At 40.7% G+C, this 10,725-nt stretch overlaps 1 protein-coding gene across 2 annotated transcripts; it reads left to right on the top strand.

The window, feature by feature from the left end:
• Positions 1–340: 340 nt before the first annotated feature.
• LOC107533267 (uncharacterized) lies at positions 341–10,725 on the top strand. 2 transcript variants are annotated; one of them, XM_016207869.2, is made up of 4 exons: positions 341–469; positions 6,653–6,779; positions 6,971–7,043; positions 7,675–10,725. In XM_016207869.2, the coding sequence occupies exons 1-4, from the start codon at positions 467–469 to the stop codon at positions 8,663–8,665; spliced, it is 1,194 nt and encodes a 397-aa protein (XP_016063355.2). In that variant the 5' UTR covers positions 341–466; the 3' UTR covers positions 8,666–10,725. The 2 variants fall into 2 exon arrangements, with proteins under 2 accessions (XP_016063355.2, XP_087672872.1); XM_087816746.1 differs by lacking the exon at positions 341–469 and having other exon boundaries at positions 6,274–6,779.

Genomic DNA, 10,725 nt, shown 5'->3' with positions numbered 1-10,725 from the left:
CTCTTTTTCGGAATCTGCCCTAGTTGTGGAAGGATATCTACCTAATACATCCCTCCTACCTGAGCCTGTGCACCTTTTTGGCAAATCCAGACGTCACACTCCAGTTGTCAAGAAAGATCAGAATGGAGCCAGATTTTATGTGTGTGTGTTTGCAAGGAAGGATCACAGTTCGTTGGTGGACACTCAACCCCGCGTTTCAATGCAAATGTCCCCGGACAGGAGGAGCTCTGGGTGCTTTGGGCTCAGGCCTGCGTCAGGCACCAGGGGGCGATGTCTTGCGAACTGTCTGTCATCTCGGGAGCGCGGGGAGGTGGGCGGGGCCACGCCCGCAGCCACCCGGATGTTCTGCGACCTAGGCTGCGCTTGGGGTCGCATCTCTCTTGTTCTGCGCGCAGCTGTCCAGCTGTGATCTGAACGGGTCGTAGTTGTTGTAGGAAGGACTCAGGGAGACCCAGGAAACCTAGAAATGGTGAGTGCGCGGCCGGGTGCCGAGCCCGGGAGGAGGGGCTGGTCCAACTGCCCCGGCGGGACCCTCTCCCCAAGGCTGGATCCCGAGTCTGCGGACCCAAGGCCCCGGGGCTCCGCTCCAACTTCAGTCCCCTCGGGCTCGCCGTGTGGGACCGACCGCCGCCGCGCGGGGACTTGGGCTTCGCGGTGTGTCTGGGCAGCTCCGCACCCACACTCCCGCGTCTCCCCAGTTGGTGTGATGACCACCGGCAGGGTCACTGGGGACAATCATGACTGGTCTCCGGGGTTCGTGCATGGGAGTAGCTGTGGTCTGTGGGGTCCCCTGTGCCTCCTTTCTCCCCAGAAGGATCCCGTTTTCTCCTGAGTTTTCATGTTTGTGGAGCCAGGTCTGAAACCCACTCCAGGCCTAGCTCTGCGACAAATGCCAGCGTTTCCAGTCTCTCTCCCATGAATCCCAAAAGCCATCTTCCCGTCTCTGAGTCACAGCATCTTTATAAACAATTTGCTTTTGTGGTGCATTTCAAAGTGTTTAAAACACAAAATCCAACTGAGTACATTTGAAGATCTAATTGGCTTTATTCCCCATTCATGAGTGGGGCAGCTTCCCAGTTAGTAAATAGAATCTCAGAGGAGCTGTATGAAATGGAAGGTTTTTAAAATAGGCAGAAATGTAATGTGACTAAGAGGTTAATAGCAAACGAAAAGAAAGGATTGTTTCAGGCAAGGTCACCCTACCTTAGGAATCTTATTCGGCAGATCAGTGTTGATCAGAAAATTTCAGAGTGATTGGTTTAAAATTTTATTCCTGGGAAAGGTTGAAACCACAGTGAGAGAGTCATGCATCCCTAAACCTGGGGAGTACATCCTGAACAATTTTGTTGTTTTGAGTTCACTTACACAAACCTGCATGGTGTAGCACTGGCCAGTTAGCTTAGTTGGTCAGAGCATCGTTCTGATACACCAAGATTGGGGGTTCAGTCCCTGGTCAAGGCACATACAAGAATCAACCAATGGCCTGGCCTGTGTGGCTCAGCAGTTGAGCATCGACCTATGACCCAGGAGATCCCTATTTGATTCCCAGTCAGGGCAGGTGCCCAGGTTGCAGGCTTGATCCCCAGTGGGGGCTGTGCTGGAGGCAGCTGATCAATGACTCGCTCAACATTGATGTTTGTATCTGTCTCTCTCTCCCCCTCCCTTCCTCTCTCTGAAATCACAATAAAGATATATTTTTTTAAAAAATCAACCAATGAATAAAAATAAGTGGAACAACAAATCAATGTATCTCTCTCAAATCAATAAATTAAAAAAAATTTTTTTTAAGCCTGCATGGTGTTGCCTACCACATACCCAGGCTATATGGTATAGCCTATTTCTCCTAGGCTACAAACCTATACAACATGTTACTGTACTGTATACTGTAGGCTATTGTAATAGTAAATATGGTGTACAAGATAAAGAATGGTACGCCTGAATAGGGCACTTCCCCTGAACGGAGCTGGCAGGACTGGGGACTGCTCTGCATGAGGCAGTGGTTGGTGAGGGAATATGAAGGCCTAGGATGACACTGTACAGTACTGTAGACTTCATAACACTGCGCACTTGGGCCACGACATTTATACAACAGATTAAATCAAGCACAGGAGAAAATGATGCAATTGAAAGACACAGCAAACACAAGATCTCTGAGGCTGCTGCCTGCAAAAAACAGCATATTGTTTCACAGCAACCTTTTTAAAAAATATATATGTATATTTAAAATATTTTTATTGATTTCAGAGAGAGGAAGGGAAAGAGAAATAGAAACATTAATGATGAGAGCCATTGATCTGCTGCCTCCTGCACGCCCCCCATTGGGGATCAAACTTGCAACCCAGGCATGTGCCCTGACCTGGAATCAAAGCTGCAACCTTTTGGAGTACTGGACAACATTCCAACCGAGCCACCTGGCCAGGGCCAAGTTCATTATAATGTTGTGGGACCACCATCCTATATGTGGTCTTTTGTTTTTTAATCCTCACCTGAGGATATTTTTTACATTGTTTTTCAGAGAGCAGAAGGGAAAGAAAGAGAAATATCAATGTGAGACAGACACATTGATTGGTTGCCTCCAGCATGTGCCCCGACTAGGGAATTAAACTTGCCACCAAGATATGTGCCCTTGATCAAATTCAAACCCGAGACCCTTCAGTCCGAGGACCGATGCTCTAACCGCTGAGCAAACTAGCTAGGGTTGTGGTCTGTTTTTGACTATATGTGGCTCATGACTGTGGTGAGTTTTGGTTTTGGTGATGTGACTTAGTACAAGTGATCCATTGTGGGTTTGTTGTCTCCTTTTTATTTTTACTTTTTAAGGTTTTTAAATTGATTTTTAGAGAGAGAGGAAAGGAGATGGAAAGAGAGATAGAAACATCAATGATGAGAGAGCCATTGATTGGCTGCCTCCTACACACCCCTTACCCAGGATCAAGTGTGAAACCCAGGCATGCACCCTTACCGGTAATCAAACCAGCAATCTTTTGGTGCATGGGACAACACTCAACCAACTGAGCCACACCAACCAGGGCTTATTCTCTCCTTTTTAATAAAACAGATTCAGTATTTTAATTGTTTAGTATTTTCCCACATTCAATGGGTGACTGTTTTTAAAGGGTTTATTTTGTGTGTATGGATATTTTATGTGAGAGAACAGTTGCTAATAACCACCTGGAACTACTTTGCATAAAAGCTTTGTGCCTCTCTTATCCAGGACCTTTCCTGGTCACAGGGGTCCTATGGGAAGTCCTTTGGGTAGAGGCTACTCTTGGGTAACTTTCTTGGGTGTTCTAGATCAGTGCTGCCTCTCCCTGATATGTCACCTTTAAACATTTATTCACTTTATTTTAGTCTCAGGTTTTCAATGAATAATAATTTATTTAATCACTGCAACTTGAAATACACTATAAAATATTTCCAAATATGCCAGAGAAAAGTGACTTACAGAGAAATAAAATATGTCATTGTTACACTGCAGGTATTAAATTCTTGTTTCCCTTTTTTCCTCCCAGTGTAGGTAGGTATATTAAAACGTTTATTCTTTTATTTTGAGTGAGTCAATGGATTTTCAAGGCTTAGCCCAAAGGTGTTGAAGTATGATTAATAGTTTATAAAACAAAATCTTGCCCTGGCTGGTGTGGCTCAGTTGGTTGAGCTTCGTCCTGTGCACCAAAAGGTCACCAGCTTGATTCCCTGCCTGGGCACCTACCCAGATTGTGAGGCGATAGCTCATTGTGGTTTTAATTTGCATTTCTCTGATGATTAGTGACATTGAGCATCTCTGCATATGTTTATTGATCACCTGTATGTCCTCTTTAGAGCAGTGTCTATTCAGGTCCTTTCCTTCTTTCTTTCTTTCTTTTTTTTAAATCCTCACCCGAGGATATTTTTTCCATTGCTTTTCAGAGAGAGTGGAAGGGAGAGAGAGAGAAAGATCAACGTGAGAGAGACACATCGATTGGTTGCCTCCCACTCTCACACCAACCAGGGCTGGGGATAGAGCCTGCAACCAGATACGTGCCCTTGGCTGGAACTGAACCTGAGACCCTTCAGTCCACAGGCCGATGCGCTAACCACTGAGCAAAACTGGCCAGGGCCCTTTGCTTATTTATTTATTTATTTTAAATGTCTTTATTGATTTCAGACAGAGGAAGGGAGAGGAAGAGAGATAGAAACACCAATGATGAGAGAGTCATTGATGGGCTGCCTCCTGCACGGCTCCGACTGGGGATCGAGCCCACAACCCAGTCGTGTGCCCTGACTCGGAACTGAACCATGATCTCCTGGATCCTAGGTCGATGCTAAAACCTCTGAGCCACGCCCTGCCGGGCCCTTTGCTTATTTCTTAATTGAATCTTTTTTGTTTTGTTTTTTGGGTCGAATTGTATAAATTTGGGGTATTAACCCCTTATCAGATGTATCATTGGCGAATGTTCTCCCATTCAGTGGGTTGTCTGTTCATTTTGTTGATGGTTTCCTTTGCTATGCAAAAACTTTTTAGTTTGATGTAGTCCCGTGTCTTTATTTTTTTCTTTTGTTTCTCTTGCCGTAGGAGATATATCAGAAAAAAATATATTGTTACAAGAACTGTCTGAGATTTTACTGCCTGTGCTTTCTTTTAGGATTTTTATGGTTTTAAGCCTTACATTTAAATCTTTAATCTATTTTTACTTTATTCTTGTGTACAGTGTAAAAAGGTGGTGTAATTTCAATTTTTGCACATATCTATTTAATACTCCCAAAACTATTTATTGAATAGACTATCTTTAGCCCATTGTATGTTCTTGCCTCCTTTGTCAAATATTAATTGAGCATAAAGGTGTGGACTTATTTCTGGGGTTTCTATTCTGTTCCATATAGCTATATGTCTGGTGTTTTTTTAAATATGTTTTTATTGGTTTTAGAGAGAGAGGCAAGGAGAGGAAGAGAGAGATAGAAACATCGTTGAGAGAGAAACATCAACATTGATCAGCCGCCTCCAGCACACCCCCTGCCGGGGATCAAGCCCACAACCCGGGCATGTGCCCTGACCTGGAATCGAACCAGTCTCCTGGATCTTAGGTCTATGCTCAACCACTGAGCCACTCCAGCCAAGCTATATGTCTATTTTTATGCCATTACCTTACCGTTTTGATTACCGTGGCCTTGTAGTATAGTTGGATATCAGATAATGTGATTTCTCCAACTTTTTTCTCTTTCAAGATTGCTGTAGCTATTCATGGTACATTGTGGTTCCATATAAATTTTTGGAATATTCATTCTAGTTCTGTGAAAAACAACATTAGTATCTTGATAGGAATTGCATCGAGTCTATAGATTGCTTTGGGTAGTATGGACATTTTAATGATATTAATTCTCCCTACCCATGAACATTGCATATGCTTCCATTTGCAGTTTATATTCCAATTACAGTTTACATTCTATATTATTTTGTATTAGTTTCAGGTGTAGAGCATAGTGTTTAGACAATCATATACTTTATAAAGTGTTCCCCCTGATATTTTCAGTGCTCCTGTTACCTTATGTAATTTGTAATCATGTGCTAATTCAACATGAAAATATTGTGGATTTCAATAATGGACCTTGCAAATAACAAATTTTATGCTGCTCCTCAAGGTTGAGGCCCAAGTTATAGTGTTGCAATTCAGCTGGAAAGACTTTTTTTGTGATTTATCATTTAGGTATATCTGTCTATGTGTTCTAAAAATTGGTAAGCATTGGTGGCTCTCTTTATAGAGCATGCCTCTTTCTCCAGGCAGGGTTTCCTTGCCTTTCTCTTTCTCTCAAGGTCCATGGGCCCTTCTTTTGCCTCTTGTTTCCTTAACCCATTTTTTCTATGGCTCACTTATTCTACTTCTGTGACTTTCTAAATAAACTTTCTCTTATAATTTGAAAAAAACAAACAAAAACGATATGAGGTAACCCTGAGGCTCATGACTATAGGAATTTTGTAGAGGTCTAAGTTGTCCTGCCTTTCTTATACCTGAGCTCTAACTCTGGTAACTTCCTAGCTCCATGAAATGAGACAGACAAAAGAAAGTCAACCTGACTCAGTAATATTATATAAACAAATTCTAATTCATACTCCTCCACAAGAATAATTTTAGTTAGGTGGATCTGACTACTTCTAATAATCTAGAGTACTTCAGGGCAATATGGCCAGCTCCATTTTGTTACAAGTTGAATTTTCCACTGACCTCCTGGCCTCTTGTGTTTGATGATAAGAATAGAAGAGAAAGCTTCCAGGTCTTTACGTTATTCATAGTCATTAAAACTTTATGCAAATATAACAGTATCCTTCATGGAGTACTGCATTGTATGGTAGTTTTAAAGGAGATGAGTTTTCTCACAGGGAATTAATGTGCATAAAATAGAAATAATTTTTTATTTGTATATAACTTCTTCAAAGGGCTCTGTACCCTGATATTGGAGAGCAATGAAGACTTGAAGTGATCACAATAAAAAATGTAGCAATAAATACCATGTGTTCATGAGGAAGTGAGTGTGGCCAATAAATAATAGTCTGATACCCAAGTAACAGAATGAATGTTGGGGACCATGTGTCATGTGTGAACTTGTTATGAATTATGTATAGATCCCTAGTGCTGCCTATCTCACCCATCCTCCTGTATACATTTGTGGGATGTTTTAGGACTCAGTGGCCTTTGAGGATGTTAATGTGGAGTTCACCATGGAGGAGTGGGCTTTCCTGGATCCAACCCAGAAGAAACTCTACAGAGATGTGATGCAGGAAACCTTCTGGAACCTGGCATCAATAGGTAGTGATGACAACTTCTTACTTATTTAGTCAATTAGAACACTAATGTTACTTGCTCATCAGTGCTGTTTCAAGAGCTGAAATGTGGAAAGAGAATACATTGATAATTAAACTGGGCGTGATCACAGCTCACTATGGACCTAAAATCTAGCCATTTTCTATAATTTATTAATATATGATTCTTTTTTCTAGCATGTATTTTAGAAGAAAAATGGGAAGACCATGACAGTGAAGATTATTATAAAAATCCTGGAACAAATCTTAGGTGAGTTATACTGACATGAGAAAACAATGTCCCACAAGAGAATCTTAATATGTCATCAAATTTTAAAAACCGGCAATCCAATTATATCAGTCCAGCTTCAAATTTCATTCTGAGAATAATTTCATTAAAATATTCTTCTCAAATGTGACCTAGTTCTTTAGTGGATAAAAAATAAGTACACTTGAGCCTTGGTTGGGTGGCTCAGTTGGTTCTAGCATCATCCCATACACCAAAAGTTTGCAGGTTCAGTTTTCATTCAGGGCACATACTTAGGTTGCACGTTTGATCCCTGATAGGGGCATGTATGGGAGATAACTGATCGATGTTTCTCTCTCACATTAATGTTTCTCTCTCTCTCTCTCTAAAAATCAATAAACACATATCCTCCAGTGAGGGTTTAAAAAAAAGTACACTTGGAACAGTAGTAAGAAACACCATTAATGAATACAACTGTTTTCATAATATCTGTGACTGGGACCTCCTTCAGGGCTTTTATTAAATACACTTTCAACAATGCAAATATGCAGAAACCCCACACTTTCCTTGAAAATGATAAAAATGTCATTGTCATCCTATAAATAAATATAAGATTGTGAATAAAGTATTAATAATATGCTTCTGATTTTTACAGCAGTCATATGGTAGAGAGACTCTGTAAAAGGAAGGATGGTAGTCTTTGTAGAAAAACCTTCAGCCAGATTCCAAATCATAATGAGAAGAAGAAAACTCCTACTGAAATAAAACTGCCTGAATCCAGGTTGTGTAGACAAGTCTTCATGCATTATTTATCCTTTAATAACCACATGAGTTCTCACACTGGACCCCAACTAAACCAATGTCAGGAATATGAAGAGAAGCCTTATAAATGTAAGGAATGTGGGAAAGCTTTCAAGCATATCCGATATATTCATGTACATGAAAAGAAACACAGTGGAGAAAGGCCCTATGAATGTAGAAAATGTGGTAAATCCTATAGGTACTTAAGTAACTTATGTCGACATGCAAGAACTCACACTCAAGAGAAATTCTATGAGTGCAAGAAGTGTGGGAAGGCCTGGAGTTCTCTCCCCATATTTCAAAGACATATGATCAAGCATACTAGAGATGGACCTTTTAAATGTAAGGAGTGTGGGAAAGATTTCAGGTGTCCAAGAAACTTCCGACGTCATGAAATGATACACAGTGGAGAAAAGCCCTACGAATGTAAGGAATGTGGGAAAGCCTTCAGTTTTCTCAAGTATCTTAAAAATCATAAAAGAACTCATGATGGAAAGAAGCCTCATGAATGTAAGGAATGTGGGAAAGCATTTCGTTATCCCACTTCCCTTAAAAATCATGAAAGAACTCATACTGGGGAGAAACCCTATGAATGTAAGCAATGTGGGAAGGCCTTTAGTCGTCTCAGTTATTTTCAAATTCATGAAAAAACTCATAGTGACGAGAAACCATATGAATGTAAGCAATGCGGCAAAGCTTTCCGTTGTCTCATGTATTCTCGAGTACATGAAAGAATACACAGTGGAGAAAAGCCCTACGAATGCAAGGAATGTGGTAAAGCCTTCGGTTACTCAAGTAGTTTACATAAACATGTGAAAAGACATTCTAGAGATAAACCCTGTTGATGTCAAGATGTGGGAGAGCCTTCATTTGCCATTCTGCTGTGAAGTCACATATAATAATCCAGATTGGAGATCGACCCTAGAAATGTAAGGAATGTTAGAAAGCATTCATTTCTTCCAGTTTATCATAAAGAATGAAAGAACTCACACTGAAGAGAAGTCCTGTCAATATAAAGATTGTAGAAGGGTTTCAGTCATCTCAGCTCTTTACAAAATCATGAAAGAACTCATGCCTAAGAGAAAGTCCACAATTATAAGGAATGTGGGAGAGCCTTTCATGGACATGTGAGAACGTACATGGAGAGATAGCATATAGATGTAGAGAATGTAGAAAAGCCTACAGCTGTCCCCATTCCTTGGAAATGCCATGAAAAAAGCTAACAGTGGAGAGAATTCTATTGAATGTAAAGAATATAGGAAAACCTTCATTTTGCCTGATAGCGCTACAGTACCCTGTGAGAATGTACACTGGATAGATACAGTATAACTGACAATGAAGACAACCTTTTAATTGTTAGCATGCTTTCAGAGTAGCTTGAAAACTGCACTGGAAGGAAATCATATTACTATAACTAGTACTTGAAAGCCTGGTGCAAATTAATTCATATACTCCCCAAATTTCACAACATGAAAGAAATGCTATAAACGTTAGACGTATATGGTCATTATCATGGACTCATTCTTAAAGTGATTGGTATGGAATTCTACTTTTGCAAGTAAACATTGAGGTTATATAATTCTGTAGGTACTCTTTAAGCCACAGTTTGTAAGTTTAGTAAGTATTTTTTCCCCTTTTAGTCAGTTAATAAATATTTTGTGTTTCAGTATTGAAGTTTATTACAGCCATGGGTGAATGGCAGTGGGTTACTAATATGAAAGTAGGTTTAACTTTTATGGAAATTTGTAATTGTTCTGTAAGGAAAGGATACTTGGATATTTGTTCATTTTCCCTACTGGCCTCCTGTGGCAAGTATTGAATGAAAATGCCTCAGCCACATATATATTCCATCTTAACACAAAAGTGCCTTTTCATTGCCTGAAGAGCCTTACTCCATTTCCTCATCAGTACATGTCTTTAATTTTTCAATTACACTTGATATTCAGTATTATTTTATTCAATAAATATTTGCCATATATTTACACGTACGCAAAGGTCATTGTAGAGTCGAGTCCATGTGAATTGTTTCATCTATTGTCCTTTGCTTTTTATGATTGCTTTTGGCTGGGATTTGGACTATGGAGTTTGCATTAAGAAGAGAATACCTGTGATAGGACAATAAGATCTAGAGTTGGAGATGACCCTTCCTGGCTCTGTTATGTCCATGTGAGGATGTTGTGTACTACATTTTCCACAATCTATTGCCTTTTTGGTTGCGTGTTAGAAATCACCAAGGCCTAACTTGAGTGCAGAAGTGAAATAGGATTAGACTGGCTTTGAAGCCACTTGTGTAAAGGAGACAGACAGAAGCATAGAGCTTTTGTGTACCTTTGTTTTTGGTTTTCCTCAGTCTTTGCCCCGCCAGCCAAGAATATCCTGAAGACCACCAGTGACCCCTTCACTTCATTGATGTCAGGTGTAAGCTTTACAGGTGTGCAGAAGTCAACAGGAAAGGTCCCGCCTAGGTTGGGTTTTCCTGCAAGCCCATAGGTGTCCATCATATGGTGGCAACAGGTGTCGACTGTCATGGTTGAGACTGTTTTGTAAAGGGTAGGCACTCTTCTCTAGATTGTATTTGTATGAGGTCTCATTTGACTAGTAACCACCTTGGCCTGTCGCTATTACTACTGACTGTGATTCAGATCCCACTGTGACAGCGACAGTGGCGCAGTGCCAAGGAGCCGCGTGACAGTTTGTTCTTCTGCACACTGTGCAGTCCCTGTCTGAGGCGTCCCTCCAGGTGAGAAACAGCACTTACTTCGTTTCAGGCTCCATCTGGATGTTTCCTGTAACTCAGAGCTGCGTGTAACCTCCCAATGTTTCAGTTATCTTTGGTTGTATGTAATTAAAATTATGTGCGTTTTCCCTCTAATAAATGCTTCTGTACTTATTAAAGAACTATTAA

The sequence above is a fragment of the Miniopterus natalensis genome, chromosome 4 (genome assembly GCF_054644295.1).
Source record: "Miniopterus natalensis isolate mMinNat1 chromosome 4, mMinNat1.hap1, whole genome shotgun sequence".
NCBI lineage: Eukaryota > Metazoa > Chordata > Mammalia > Chiroptera > Miniopteridae > Miniopterus > Miniopterus natalensis.
This window is presented reverse-complemented; position numbering and strand designations above follow the sequence as displayed.